The sequence below is a fragment of the Sebastes umbrosus genome, chromosome 15 (assembly GCF_015220745.1).
Source record: "Sebastes umbrosus isolate fSebUmb1 chromosome 15, fSebUmb1.pri, whole genome shotgun sequence".
NCBI classification, from domain to species: domain Eukaryota; kingdom Metazoa; phylum Chordata; class Actinopteri; order Perciformes; family Sebastidae; genus Sebastes; species Sebastes umbrosus.
The window spans coordinates 22,861,924-22,877,301 of record NC_051283.1 but is presented as its reverse complement, the minus strand read 5'-3'; the positions used below and the strand labels follow the sequence as shown (position 1 = coordinate 22,877,301).

The 15,378-nt window shown below is 39.2% G+C and overlaps 2 protein-coding genes across 6 annotated transcripts; both read left to right on the top strand.

Annotated features, from left to right (window-relative positions):
* The first annotated feature begins 486 nt into the window (after positions 1–486).
* On the top strand, positions 487–4,530 carry LOC119503440 (ATPase inhibitor A, mitochondrial-like). The gene is made up of 3 exons (XM_037795246.1): positions 487–680; positions 2,839–2,951; positions 4,232–4,530. Exons 1-3 carry the CDS (start codon positions 609–611, stop codon positions 4,371–4,373), a joined length of 327 nt encoding a protein of 108 aa, XP_037651174.1. The 5' UTR covers positions 487–608; the 3' UTR covers positions 4,374–4,530.
* Positions 4,531–4,679: 149 nt separating this feature from the next.
* LOC119503436 (heterogeneous nuclear ribonucleoprotein R) lies at positions 4,680–14,622 on the top strand. Of its 5 annotated transcripts, XM_037795240.1 has the most exons (16): positions 4,680–5,384; positions 7,121–7,281; positions 7,642–7,760; positions 7,868–7,975; positions 8,092–8,205; positions 8,309–8,485; positions 8,716–8,851; positions 8,970–9,175; positions 9,259–9,408; positions 9,489–9,610; positions 9,701–10,239; positions 12,247–12,307; positions 13,236–13,304; positions 13,382–13,447; positions 13,630–13,783; positions 14,045–14,622. In XM_037795240.1, the coding sequence occupies exons 2-12, from the start codon at positions 7,125–7,127 to the stop codon at positions 12,279–12,281; spliced, it is 1,863 nt and encodes a 620-aa protein (XP_037651168.1). In that variant the 5' UTR covers positions 4,680–5,384; positions 7,121–7,124; the 3' UTR covers positions 12,282–12,307; positions 13,236–13,304; positions 13,382–13,447; positions 13,630–13,783; positions 14,045–14,622. The 5 variants fall into 5 exon arrangements, with proteins under 5 accessions (XP_037651168.1, XP_037651165.1, XP_037651166.1 ...); XM_037795237.1 differs by lacking the exon at positions 13,382–13,447; XM_037795238.1 differs by having other exon boundaries at positions 13,382–13,783.
* Positions 14,623–15,378: the final 756 nt, after the last annotated feature.

Below are 15,378 nucleotides of genomic sequence, written 5' to 3'. Positions count from 1 at the left end.
TCTGTCCATTTGTGATGTCACAAATATACAATATTTAGACCATTACACGTTTTTAACGTAAACATTCTAAATGTATCGCAGTTTGTTTCCTGTTGTAGTGTATGTAAACAGGTATATCAGACAGTATGAGGAAAATAAAGTGTTTTTTGAACATTACAGAATTTAAACATGTTCTATTAGAAACACAAAATACAAGTATGAACCTGAAAATGAGCACAATATGTCCCCTTTATTTTCCAAATATACTTGTATCTAATCTGTATGAGCGTGAGGTTACTTGCACATGGTTAATACATCAGGAATAACTAGTTGGCAGTTAATTATGCGTTGACACATGCTGCTGCATGAGCCAAGCTGCAAATCACACGTGTAATTATATATAACACATGGCTCCTGCAGTTCTCCCCCCTCGCCGCCTGATGGCAGCAACACGCATACTCCACATACTAGTAGAGGTTCTTGTCTTCACATTACCACGCCCATATGTAGACGTTTACCTCAAATTTCCGCACTTTGAGCAGGCACCCTGGGACCAGCAGGAACCATCAAAGTCTGCTCTCTGCTCTCTGCCCTGTTGCAGCTGCACTCAGTAATAACAGAGAGCAATAATGGCTGCATTTCTCGTTAGACTAAACCTCAGGAGATGCCTCGCCTCGCAGATCAGAATGGCATCTGATCAGGTAACGTTTAAAAACATGTGGTGGACTTTATGTCATGTCAGCAGTTAGCTTGCTTATATCAGCATATTAGGCTGGTTTGCATAGTAGGAGGAAGTTAGCAAGGGTTATTGGTGTCTTTTCAGTGTGTGTGTACGTCAAGACTGCAGCATGTTGCTTATGAGACGTTAGACTTGTTGCTAATCATCCATTATGAACTAAAAAAAGCTTCTGTTTACTGGTAATGGTACTCAAGTAAAGTAACTTTATGATGGAGTCTGCTGTTCGAATCCAATACAATGTATCTCCTCACTATTCGAATCCAATACAATGTATCTCCTCACTGTCTGCTAACGTTCTGTTTGTGTGTGTGTGTGTGCTGTGTTCATGCAGTCCTGTCTCTGTACACTGGGAACAGAACAACATGTCTCAGACTGAGAGCCACACACACAACACAACCAGCAGCTGTGTAAGGCCATGGATGTATAGAACACAGGAGCACTGGCTGAAGGGGAGGGGTTTATTTATTTATTTATTTATTTATTTACTTTTACTTACCTCAACTGAGGGACATATTGTACTTTTTTACTCCACTATAATTATCTGACAGCTTTAGTTACTTATTGGCAGTATATACAGTTGTTTAAATGAGCTCTACCTTGACAACATTCAGATGCTGCTTAGATACAGAGGTAATGAATCAGGGGAAAAACATTCTTCTAATAGAAATATAATAAATGAATGGAGTTATTTTGCATAATACTTTTACTTTTGATACATTAAATACAATGTGCTGCTGCTAATAATTATGTATTTTATGACTTTCACTTGTAAATAACGGAGGCAGCTGTCAATCACTCACAAACTACTATCAAACCATCAAACTAGGGAGCGCAGCTCAAATATGAATCAATATTCTGTTACTGTAATGCCTATTTCTCGCCTCAAATGTTGTCAGAAACACCTTGTAGTGTACTGTTTAGCTGTAAAATGAGAAAGTTTGCTCCGGCTGGTGGGTGGTGCTTGGTATTTTCTCAACTGATCTCAACATGGCTGCTGGGTCACAAACTTTCTCATTTTACAGATTGTTAGATTTTGTGTATAATCACCTGAAAATAAGAATCGTTGTGTTTTTGTTTCTTTAGAATGAGGATTATTACGTTTATATCTACATAGGGAGCGAGTCCTCTTCACGGAGCCGACCGACATGTTTCTTCAGTAGCCCAGAATGGACAAACCAAACACTATCTCTAGATAGGGCCATTTGCGTTTTCACGTTGTCGCGTCGGCCACCATAGTTTTCCTATACGCTTGGCACATGAAAGAAATTTCCGTTGTTTGCAGTTTGCAACCTCACCGCTTTTTCTACATGCTTTTACATATTGTCCTTTCTTTCTGTATCTATTTTCTTGTATTTATTTCTTATCCTTTGTTTTTTTCCTTGTAAATGGCACTCGGAGCGGAAAAGAAGAATTTCATTTCACAGGGAAACTTGTTTTATCTGTGCACATGACAATGAACGCTTTGACTTTGAGATACTGCCAAATCCTAGACACTGTTCCTTTAAGTAAAAGATCTGAGTACTTCCTCCACAACTTGTTGCATTATGCATACAACTGGGACATTCTACTTTGTCATAACATTTCGCCTTGAACTTTGACCCTCTTACCTTTATCCGCTGTGCAGAGGATTGTGGGTCACAATAGGATATGGATTGCATACTATTTTTCCACAGGAATCTAAATTTAGGAACACTGTGTGTTGTTCTTGATTCATGGATATATTTCCTTAACAGATAAAGAAGTTTAAGACGGCCATCAAATTGTTCTATTGTTAGTAAGAGCAGATAGAAACCATACCCTGTATTCAGAGAAATTAAACAGTTTACTGAAGCAACTAACAAAGAGACATCTGTACAAACATTTTTTGGTGTACCAGCAATAAATAAATGGGTGCATTGTTTGTATTTTTAGTTTGCACAATAAGCAAATGGGAGAAATACCTTTTATATTTACCAATTTGTTACATAGGTATGGTAGTTGAACTTAATTTATTTAATGCCTTTCCACCTTACCGGACAAAGCGCTGCACAATTTGCCTCTCATTCACACTCTTTCATACTCTGATGGTGGCGGACGGTGACTTATATGTGAATTGTGACAATTCCCTCTGCTTATTCCAGCTTGGCGAGTTGGGCAAGGGAGCAGGCAAAGGTGGAGGTGGAGGAGGCTCTGTGAGGGCGGCAGGGGGTGCATTTGGAAAGCGAGAAGTGGCAGAAGAGGAGCGGTACTTCAGGTGAGATAAAATAATCCTTTATTAGTCCCACGGCAGGGCGGCTCTGTTTGACAGTTGATTAGCACTGTCGCCTCACAGCAAAACGGTGACAAACTTGGCTTGGGGCCCTTCTGTGTGGAGTTTGTATGTTAGCAAACCCATTTCTCCGGGTTGTCCAGCTTCCTCCCACAGTCATGCAGGTTAGGTTAGTTAGGTTATATAAGGTATTCCTTTATTTAGCCCCACAGTAGGGAAATTTGCAGTGTACAGCAGCAAAGGGGATGGTGTGAATGTGAGGGTGAATGGTTGTCTGTCTCTATGTGTCAGCCCTGCGATAGTCTGGCGACCTCTCCTGTCCTGTCTATCCACTGTGGAAATTTGCAGTGTTACAGGCAGCAAAGGGGACAGTGCAAACAGCAAGAGGCATCTTAAATAAGTCAACAATAAAGATATAATAATAAGTAAATGTATATATATATATATATTAGGGCTGTCAATCGATTAAAATAGGTAATCGCGATTAATCACATATTTTTTATCATTTCAAAATGTACCTTAAAGGGAGATTTGTCAAGTATTTAATACTCTTATCAACATGGGAGTGCTTGCTTTATGCAAATATATGTATATATTTATTATTGGAAATCAATTAACAACACAAAACAATAACAAATATTGTTCAGAAACCCTCACAGGTACTGCATTTAGCATAAAAAATATGCTCAACTCATAACATGGTGAACTGCAGACTAACAGACAACAACAGCTGTCAGTGTGTCAGTGTGCTGACTTGACTATGTCTTGCCCCAAAACTGCATGTGATTATCATAAAGTGGGCATGTCTGTAAAGGGGAGACTCGTTGGTACCCATAGAACCCATTTTTATTCACATATCTTGAGGTCAGAGGTCAAGGGACCCCTTTGAAAATGGCCAAGACAGTTTGTCCTCGCCAAAATTTAGCACAAGTTTGGAGCGTTATTTAACCCCCTTCCCGACAAGTTAGTATGACATAGTTGGTACCAGTGGATTCCTCCTTTTTAGTTTAATATGATACCAATATCATCACTCTAGCTTTAAAACTGAGCCCGCTACAATCTCGGAAAGATTGATTACGTTAAAGAAATTAGTTAAAACCCTAAGCGGGGACCCTACTAGTGACCGTATGACAGCTGGATACTGTTAGTTAGGACAGTCAGCAACCTACATTTTCACACAGATACAACGGGCCTCGATGGCTTCTTTGCATGGGGCCCCCCAGAGATTTGAACCCAGTTTCTCTTCTCTTTTTTTTCACCTGCAGGCAGAAGGAGAAGGCGCAGATGGAGGCGCTGAGGAAGCATCACACAGAGGAGATTGAACACACCAAAAAGGAGATTGAGCGCCTACAAAAAGAGATCGACCGCCACAAGGGCAAAATCAGAAAGCTGAAACACGATGACTAAAAGCGGGGAAGCCTGTTATATCATATTTCTCCATCGGACCATCTGATTGCCAAGTCAATCGTTATCCAGTATTGATTGATTTACCTGCTGGTCAATGCAAAGGGCCTGTATGAGACACTGACATCATAAATGGCAATAAAATAATAATAGCTCTCAATTTTTCATATTTCATGAAAGCTTTTGAACATGACTCTTTGTATACCTCTTGTTTATCATCAAAGTGGACTATGCTTAAGTGTTTTTTTGTTTTTTTTTAAATGAGGCTGGTCCTGTATGTAGTCTGTACAGTAGGATGAATTTCATTGGACTAGAGTCCTGTCAATCAAACATCAACCTCCGTGATTGGTTAGTTGATGAGGAAGCGCTCCTTTTCAGTCACCGCGCTCCCCGCTTCGGCTGAATGTAGCCCACTTCGTTGGGGATACCTATCTCCTCTAGCTTTTGTTAGTATGAAAATCAAAGCTATTTTCCTACTATGTGTAAAGTAAGAGTGTATCTCATAACTTTTGGAAAATATTATGCTTGGGAAGCCGATTAGATTGTGATTTGTAGTGCATTTGCATCAGCTAAGTGCACAGAAGTCAGACTGAAGCGGTGCACGGTTGAGTTGAATGCGGGGATTCAAGTCAACGCGTTCTTTTAATACATCCATGGTCAACGCAAGCAGCTGTGGAAATATGGTTTTGAAGCATCTACAAGAAACAGGACTGATAATGCGGATATAAGTAAGTATTCTGTAACACTACAGTTTGCGTTAATGCTGCAATTCTTCACGAAAGGAAGAGGGAATAAAAACGAGCGCACCTCTCTTTTTTGACCAGATCTCGCGATATTTGCTGAGCGGTTGCGTTGTTCGGGCGAGCCGACGACGAGACTGTAGCTGTCTGGAAATTTTGTCTCGTGGTTTAGACTAAAACGTATTATTCATATTTAGACATTTTTTTGTACGTGCGACTAATTAATCGTTCCACATTGTTACACACGTCACTTTTAGTGTCCTGAAGTAGACTGGTAAGTTTAGCTAACTATCTGTTTGCACCTCGTACGGAGCGTGTTTGTGTGCGAGAGCTGCTTTCTGCACGGAGAGGCCTTAGCATTAGCTCGTTAGCTCAGCACGCTAACCAGTATTATTGTTAGGTAAAGATGAAAATAATGATGCATTTTGCTCTGATTTTGTTTAATGCATCTTGTTGTAATAAATTGCGTTCCTCCAGTAAGACCTTGTGTGTGTAAATGTGATAATAAAACGTGTCCAGCGCGGTAGCTAGCAGGCTGCATGTGAAGGGGGCGGGACGGTGGTTTCTCTTTTAAGTCCCCGTGTTGTGTTACTATGCAACAACCTGCACGTTTTCACCTCTTTCAATTATTTAACAGTGTTTTTTAACAAATGCAATTCCTAGTAGACTGTTGTTAAGGTTTTTAGCAATGTATTGTTTCCCTATTTCAAATGAAAGTAATGTGCCAGTGTGACAGTGCAAACAACAAGAGGCATCTTAAATAAGTAAACAATAAAGATATAATAAGTAAATATATATATATATATATATTAGGGCTGTCAATCGATTAAAATAGGTAATCGCGATTAATCACATATTTTTTATCATTTCAAAATGTACCTTAAAGGGAGATTTGTCAAGTATTTAATGTTCTTATCAACATGGGAGTGCTTGCTTTATGCAAATATATGTATATATTTATTATTAGAAATCAATTAACAACACAAAACAATAACAAATATTGTTCAGAAACCCTCACAGGTACGGCATCTTAAATAAGTAAACAATAAAGATATAATAATATGTAGAATAAAACAAATATATATATGTATGTTTATATTTATATATATATATATATATATATATAATATTTTTATCATTTCAAAATGTACCTTAAAGGGAGATTTGTCAAGTATTTAATAGTCTTATTAACATGCGAGTGCTTGCTTTATTCAAATATATGTATATATTTATTATTGGAAATCGATAATAAATATGTTAAGGTTTTTAGAAATGCCTTGTGTCCTTATTTCAAATGAAAGTAATGTACCAGTGGGATAGTGCCAACAACAAGAGGCATCTTAAATAAGTAAACAATAAAGATATAATAATAAGTACAATAAAACAAATATATATATGTATGTATATATTTATATTATATTTTTATCATTTCAGAATGTACCTTAAAGGGAGATTTGTCAAGTATTTAATACTCTTGTCAACATGCGAGTGCTTGCTTTATGCAAATATATATGTATATATTTATTATTGGAAATCAATAATAAATATGTTAAGGTTTTTAGAAATGCATTGTGTCCTTATTTCAAATGAAAGTAATGTACCAGTGGGACAGTGCCAACAACAAGAGGCATCTTAAATAAATACACAATAAAGATATAATAAGTAAAATATATATATATTTATCATTTCAAAATGTACCTTGAAGGGAGATTTGTCAAGTATTTAATATTCTTATCAACATGCGAGTGCTTGCTTTATGCAAATATATGTATATATTTATTATTGGAAATCAATTAACAACACAAAACAATGACAAGAATCTTCTCCAGTACCAAATGATGTATGAGATATTTAAACCACATCCTAAAGGTTGGAGGATACTTCTCCTTCCATTTAAGAAGTATAAGTTGTCTAGCTAAGAGAGAGATGCAGAAGAAGAATTCATTCTTAAGTTGAACTTTTGCTGATTACATTTTTTTTTTCTTGTTTGCTATATTTATTATATTACAGGACAATGGCTGCTGCAGAGGTGAACGGTAGCTCTGCCCCGGTGAAGGAGGAAGAAGAGCCCATGGATGTGTCAACAACACACACAGAGAACTACCAGACGCTCATTGATGCTGGACTGCCCCAGAAGGTGGCAGAAAGTCTGGATAACATCTTCCAGACAGGTGGGTGATGGTTGTTTTGACTCAAAGAGCTATGGACTTGTATTTACAAAGCGCTTTTCTAGTCTTCCGACCACTCAAAGCTCTTTACACTACATGTCAGCATTCATACATACTAAGGTTCCAACTTTGCCCATCAGGATCTAATTTAAATACTCATTCACACACCAATGGCTATGCCTTCGGGAGCAATTTGGGGTTAAGTCTCTTGCTCCAAGTGACTCGGAGCAGCCGGGAATCGAACCGCCAACCTTCCGATTGGTGGACGACCTGCTCTACCCTCTGAGCCACAGCCGCTCTAGCAATGAAATGTCATATTAACAAGCTACAGTACCTGACAGTGAACATGCTTTGTATTTGTAGGCTTGGTGGAGTATGTTGACCTAGATGAAAGGGCCATTGATGCACTGCGCGAGTTCAATGAGGAGGGAGCGCTTACTGTGCTGCAGCAATTCAAAGAGAGCGACCTGTCCCATGTACAGGTAACCAGTCCACATGGATGTATTACATCTCTTTTCTCTTTGAGATGATTTTTTTTGTTAATGCAGACTATAAATAATAATATCTCGTGTTTTCTTTTTTAATGTAGAATAAAAGTGCTTTCCTTTGTGGAGTCATGAAGACTTACAGACAGAGAGAAAAACAAGGAAGTAAAGTACAAGAGTCCACCAAGGGCCCAGATGAGGCGAAAATAAAGGTAAACAAAGTTGTTTGACTGAGCTTTGTTGTAGAGAAGGTCAGAATTAATGTCATATAAACATGCCTCTGTGGCCATGCAGCTCAGTTAATGTTTTGTTTTTTGTGTGTTTTTAGGCTCTGTTGGAGAGGACGGGATACACGCTGGATGTCACCACAGGGCAGAGAAAATACGGAGGTCCCCCACCTGATGATGTGTTCAAAGGAACACAACCGGGGATTGGCACTGAGGTAGATAAATGATTAAACCGTGGGTCTGCGCTGCAGTATCATGCAGAACATGCTGTATATTAGGCTTTACAAATCCTCGTCCACCTGTTTCTCTCTTCATCAGGTGTTTGTCGGAAAAATCCCAAGGGATTTGTATGAAGATGAGCTGGTGCCGCTCTTTGAGTCTGCTGGTGCCATCTGGGACCTCAGGCTAATGATGGACCCTCTTTCTGGTCAGAACAGGGGTTACGCATTCATCACATACTGCAATAAGGATGATGCACAAAAGGCTGTCAAACTTGTGAGTAGAATGGCACGACGATAGAAGAAACCTATCAAACCATATAACAACTGAGTTAGTTTTTATAGGAATATTCTAGACACTTTGAAAATAGTCAGATTTGATCTCTGGAGTATTACTTGAAAGACATGATAAATAATTCAAGCTTCAAATTGCTTATTGCTTTACGTTGGTGACGTTCATTTACAATGAGTTCCACAACGTTTTTGGCCTTTCCGTCTTATTTTCAGTGTGATAACCATGAAATCCGCCCTGGCAAGTACTTGGGAGTGTGTATATCTGTTGCAAACAATCGCCTGTTTGTCGGATCAATTCCAAAGAACAAGACGAGGGAAAGTATATTGGAAGACTTTGGCAAAGTTACAGGTCAGTTTCCAAAGCACAGAGGTGGACTTGTGTCAGAAACTCATTAAAACAAATCCTCAGTCATGAAGGATGATAGACAAGACAACTGTTTTGGAGATGTTATTGTTTTATCTCACAGAGGGTCTCCAAGAGGTGATATTGTACCACCAGCCAGATGACAAGAAGAAGAACCGTGGCTTCTGTTTCCTGGAGTACGAGGATCACAAGTCCGCAGCACAGGCTCGCCGCCGCCTAATGAGTGGCAAGGTCAAGGTGTGGGGGAACCCCGTCACTGTGGAGTGGGCCGACCCTGTTGCTGAGCCAGACCCGGAGGTCATGGCCAAGGTCGGTCTCATGTCTTTCTCTTTAAAACATAAATACGCACTGTTCCACAGGGTAACAAACCCACTTGTTTTTTGTCTTCACAGGTCAAGGTGCTGTTTGTAAGGAAGTTGGCCACAGCAGTGACCGAAGAGCTCCTTGAAAAGACCTTCTCTCAGTTCGGAAAGCTGGAGCGAGTGAAGAAATTGAAAGATTATGCTTTTGTCCATTTTGAAGAAAGAGATGCTGCCGTGAAGGTGGGTTTTTCATGCTTTCGATAAGATATTTTGCATGTCTGTTGACTCTATGTTACAGTAATGAATTGTTGTTTGGTTAGGCAATGGATGAGATGAACGGGAAGGAGTTAGGAGGAGAGGAAATTGAGATTGTGCTGGCAAAGCCCCCAGACAAGAAGAGGAAAGAGCGCCAAGCAGCTCGGCAGACCACCAGGAATTCAGGGTGAGGGCCAGAGACATGTGACTCGTCGACTGCTCGACTTATTCCCTCATAAGGAGTTTATTAAATGTAACTCTATCCATCCCTCTGCAGGTATGACGACTACTACTATTACCCACCTCCACGCATGCCGCCACCAGGCAGAGGCAGGGGTCGTGGTGGCCGAGGGGGCTATGCCTATCCACCAGATTACTATGGATATGATGACTACTATGATGACTACTACGGCTACGACTATCATGACTACCGTGGTGGCTATGAAGACCCATACTACGGCTACGACGATGTGTACAGTATGAGGGGCCGTGGCACTCGTCCCAGCAGGGGGGGGCCTCCTCCACCCAGAGCTCGTGGAGCACCACCTGCACGTGGCCGGGGGGGCTACGCCCAAAGAGGGCCGCCCCTTGGTGGACCAAGGGGTGGCCGAGGCGGGCGGGGTGCCCCTTTCCAGCCGCAGAGGGGCCGCGGTCCTCGCGGGGCCAGGGGCAATCGTGGTGGCAACGTCGGCGGAAAGAGGAAGGCAGACGTGTTTAACCAGCCTGACTCCAAGCGCCGCCAGACCAACAACCAACAGAACTGGGGGTCCCAGCCCATCGCCCAGCAGCCCCTGCAGCAAGGGGCCGACTATTCCGGTAACTATGGTTACAGTAATGACACCATGGAGTTTTCACAGGATTCTTATGGGCAGCAGTGGAAGTAGATGCACCCAAAGGTATTTGGCAAGGTGACAACAAAAAAAAGAGAAAAACAATAAAAATAAAAAAAAAACAGGAGATTGGCCACAATTTTTTGATTGACTTTTTATTCTTCACCCCTCATGAAAAAAAAAAAATCTGTATATATCTCAGAAAAAAATGGACAGACCCCAGAATTGGCTCGAGATGATTGGCTGGAAAGCCTTTTGGCTGAAGAAGTTTGAACGTAACCGTTGTGGTGAATCATTTCTTACTCCTACGGTTACATTGGGACATGTCTTTAAAAAAAAAAAACCACAAAACACTTTTATTGTTACGTTTTGTTGCTGATTCTTTTAAAGCCAACAATGAACATTTACAAAAAAAGAAAAGTGGACATTCATTCTCAAAAGTCTGAGAGGACATTAAATAATGATATTGCCTTGCAGGAAGTTTTTGTCCATGCCCCTTTCCTCCTTCCCCTTCTTGTACTCCCTTTATTTGTGGTTTCTCATAGTTGCTTAGGGACTTGCTTGTAAATAAATGCATATGGTTAGTGCTTCATACTTCATTTTTTGCAATGGTGGAGAAAAGAATCCACAGGAAGGAAGAAATCAAAGTTTTGTAATGTTCAGTGTATGCCTAGCATTTCTAGAGATAGACAAATTGTGTTTTTTTTAAACTGATACCATAACTTCCTATGTTTTCTTTGGACTTGCCCAATAGAATTTGGTTTGGCTTACCTTAAGAGCCATAGCAGTTTGTTCTGATGTTATTTGTATTTATAACTTTTACGTTTGTTCCGTTTCAATAAAACTAAGCTGAGCATCAGTCAAATGTCAGATACTCAAATTCAGTGTTGTCATTCAGTATTTAATTTGACTTTTTATCTCAATTCTCTCATTTGGATGAAGATCTTCTTTTCCAAGTCAAATTTTTTGCCTCAAAGGATAATTACGAAAGACTGAGATTGCGCAAGAGAATTTGGATGATAACAGGATTTTAACCCTTTATTTTTCAGTGCATGTTACATCCGACTACAGTCATTTCCTGCACTCAGAATTAATATTGTGATTACCACAGCAATGCCAACTACTGTTGAAGGACCAAACTGCAATTTTGACTTCTTTCAATTACTCAAGATTGTACCCATCTTCCAAAATTTGTGTGCACAGGTAAACACAGATACACACAGGTACAGCGTATGCTTTAGTAAAGTTCTGAGTACTTCATATAGGTAATTTATCTTTGTGAAAATTGAGGATGCTGAACAAGCTTTTACTAAAATTTTGTTAAAATAGTACAGTCTGTTTACTTAACACTTTTACCTCTTCACAGCCAGCCAGAGAAACATGTTTTGGATGCAGCCAAGGAAACACATTTTTGTGCAGAAGCATAGAAATGTGCAGATATTTGATGATTTTGTAAGGGGATGTAGTATAATAGCATAGTAGAAGTAATTTAGTTGAAGAAAACATGCAGGTGTAAATTTCCTGTGCCTTACAACTTCAAGGTTTGTTTTTTTACACCATAAATGGTTATGTTAAATGTTTATTAGGGCAGGTTAACATTTACTGAAGCATATACTGTGTATACCTGTTCACACAAACTTTACAGACAAGGACAGTCTTGGATAATGGTGAAATGTCACTTGCACTGGTATGGTCTTGATACTGACACCCTTTGACCTTGAATGGATTTGTACTTGTATGCCGAGTTGTCTCCAATTCCATTTTTATTTCCAAAATCTGCACATCATCCCAACCATCTGTGCTCTCCTTTTTGAAGACACCAAGGATCTGACCATCCAAAGGGTTAAAATTCTAAAATGGGCCCTCTGCCAAAGCAAGCGTCCACCTGTCACAATTTGTTTACCATAGAAAAGTGTTTTTTTTTTGTCTTTTGGTACCATGCTATCATTGTATTTTGTTTCATGTGTCTGTCCTCTTATTCCAACCTGCCTAGGTGGAGAAGCATTGAGAGCGGCACCACTAGAATGAGGAACTCACCTGAACGGTACTCGAGGGTGAGCTAGCCTTGCACAGAGTACTGTCTCCTCTCCTGTAGCTAATTGTAATCACTGGAAACACTAGCCGTAATTTTACTTTGTCTTTTTATTGTTTCCTTACTAATCTACTGTACTACGAATCAAGTTTTTTTTTTTATTCAGTGGGAGTTTAATTTTTTTTCTCCAGGCTATGAAGAACACAAGTCACTAAAGTTGACTGAAGAATCATTGGAAATATTAAAATTAATTGGGTGCATATTTCCTTCACAGATATTGAACATATTTTCCCCCTTAAGCCAAATGAAAAGACAAATTAACAGCCAAATGGCTGTTTCTTTAGACTGGGTTGAACTGCCAGAAGGCAGACATTCAAGGATTTGCTACACGCTATAAACCCCAAAACCCTGCAAACACCTGTTGCCTGTCTTGGCTCACTGCACCAAAACCACCTCAGCTGTCTGCACACATTCTGTGAATGGAGGGAGGTGGTGGGCGTGGGCATTTCCCCTCCTACGCCGCTAGAGGTAGCAGTTCAACATCAGCACGACTAGTGATCCTTTGTTCCTTTATCCGACGCTGCATTTATTGGCCATTTCCTGAGCTGGAAAGATGTTGATTAATGCATAGATATTAATTAGAGGAGCTGTTGTTCAAATTTATTCAAATAGTAGTGGGGATACTGAAGGAAATACTCATAAAATTGGCTGATGTAGGAACAATGGCTGTGCCCCAAAACAGCTGTATTTCCCCCCAAATGCCACCAGATGGCAGTAGATGGGCTACACTATTTATATTGCACAGGTAAGACTGACATAGGGAGCACACTTTTACTTCAGAAAGCTAATTGTATCACACATTTTACATTTTAGTGCCATCAAATGCTGGAGTTTCCTTCCCAGTTTCTCATATCAGAACTGTGTCTTTATATGTTGCCTCTTGTCACCAGGCAGTAAAGCAGCTGCCCCCATCCATGTGAATGTCCATGTGAGTTCACACAAATGGAAGGGACTGATTGGTAAGATTGTTCATTATCTCTTCTAATGCTCAGAAAGTGTCAATGTGCTTCTAATTTTAAATTTTGTTATAATTTAGAGCGTAATGTTTGATGTCCTAGCTGTCTCTTTATGACCTCTTTACTTCCCTGAGCCAATACGTTTTGTAAGTTGGTTTTCAGAATATTCAGAAATCTGGCATATACTTATAGATACATTGCATCATATTAAACACAATACAGTCTGTCTCTCTGGTCATGTTGTTGGTCTCGATGGTCATGTTGATGCTTAGAAACTGATTGACTCAGATTTATTAACATGCCCTCGTCTGTGTGGCCCTTTTTCTAGCTCCGAGTCATGAGACGGTTCTCCACAAGCTGCGAGCCAGACTCGTCACGAGGTTTCACATCCCTCAGAGTGATCTACTTACTGGACTGCACACTTGTTGTCCAGTACTCATGGGAACACGAGCTGGCTCGTCCCGGCTCAGCAGAAGTCAGAGGTGAGAAATAATCGTGGATTAGTGCAGCTACTCTTGTATTAGAGAAGGTTTGGGTTTGTATTTGTATTGCTTGGACCAACTTCGTAGTCTTAAATAATGTAAATGTCACATTAAAATTTGTGTTTGCAACAAAAGTTGTAACAACCATAACTGAGATTCATGAGGTGTGAAGAGTAGTGCATTTACAATACTACCTGTGTATTACATTAATCTTGATAAATGCCTATATGCTAATGGTTAATGTCTTTTCACTTACTGCAGAAACGTAGGACGATACAGTTGATGGACATGTCTTTATCCAGAGCTCCATCCAGCCGACTGCTGCTTCTTTATCCAGCTTGCATAAGTATTAATGTAAAGGGAAACGATCTGTTGCTCTTGATTGTTCAATACAATTTATTACCCAAGTAAATGTGTTTGTGTATGCATATTTATTTTTTTATTTTATATTCACTTTGGACCTAGTGATATTTAAGTTCTAAACTGCACAACTTTTACTTGGGTCCTCATAATGGAAGTCATCAAGTCTTCTGTAAATTTTGTGCAGCAACATCATGGAGTTCATTATGAGGTTCAGTAGTGGATCCTACAAATGATTAACATGTTTCTTATTGTAAACTTACAGTCAAACAGCTTGAAATGGAGGGTGGGCATGTAAACCTAGTGGATGGACCACTGTAACTGTGATTTACTTGTTCACTGTGCTTGTCCCTTCCCACTTGTGATGAGAGGTGGATACAAGTGGTTTAAGACAAGTCACGAAGTGCAGGAGCAGGGATTGCAAGTTTAAAAATTCTGATTGAATTTTGTAGTTAAATAAAAAACAAATTTTTAGGGAATATGTCTTAAAATGATTTCTGAGCAGCTCTGTTGTTCTTCTGGGTGATCTCTAAATGAAATATGTAGACAATAACATAAAATAATAATGTTGGGATGTATTTGTTAAACCGCAAATTAATCTGCTCTGTAAAGTTTAATTTGACAACATAAGTGCAGTCTTATTGTGCATAATAACACACTTATTATCCTGCATCTTTCTCCCATGAAACGAAAGTATCATGAGCCATGCTCACGTCTAACCGGAAGTTCCTGACTTCAAAATAAGGCATGCTATTTTTTTAAATTTTATTATTTATTGAGAACAAATAAATAAATAGGCATACGTCTTCTTCCAAATTACGTATCACGTTATCGGTACTGATAGTTTAAGTAATTTTTATTTATTTTATTTTATTTATATTTATTTTTTACAACCATTATAACAGCGTATTTTTTTATGAATTCCATTTTAACTCGATTAAATATTATTGACGTAAATAAATGTATTCATAAAGATTTTTTTGTATAAAGAGCAAGAGGGCAGTCTTATTGTGCATGATAACACGCTTATCATTTTTCTCCCATGAAACGAAAATAACATGCTCACGTCTAAGCGGAAGTTCCTGACTTTTCAAAATAAGGCATGCTAATTTTTTTATTATATTGAGAACAAATAAATAAATGTGCATACGGATCATTTTCTTCTCAATTGATTAAATACTATTGACGTAAATGTATTCATAAAGATTTTGTTGTATAAAGAGCACGAGTGCAGT

Excerpts from the sequence above, each read along its gene's own strand:
- LOC119503436 (XM_037795236.1), top strand. The coding sequence starts at position 7,125 with ATGGCTGCTGCAGAGGTGAACGGTAGCTCTGCCCCGGTGAAGGAGGAA. Across the intron at positions 7,282-7,641 it reads GGATAACATCTTCCAGACAG|GCTTGGTGGAGTATGTTGAC; the intron begins GTGGGTGATGGT and ends TTGTATTTGTAG. Across the intron at positions 8,486-8,715 it reads CACAAAAGGCTGTCAAACTT|TGTGATAACCATGAAATCCG; the intron begins GTGAGTAGAATG and ends TCTTATTTTCAG.
- LOC119503440 (XM_037795246.1), top strand. The coding sequence starts at position 609 with ATGGCTGCATTTCTCGTTAGACTAAACCTCAGGAGATGCCTCGCCTCG. Across the intron at positions 681-2,838 it reads TCAGAATGGCATCTGATCAG|CTTGGCGAGTTGGGCAAGGG; the intron begins GTAACGTTTAAA and ends TGCTTATTCCAG. Across the intron at positions 2,952-4,231 it reads GAAGAGGAGCGGTACTTCAG|GCAGAAGGAGAAGGCGCAGA; the intron begins GTGAGATAAAAT and ends TTTCACCTGCAG.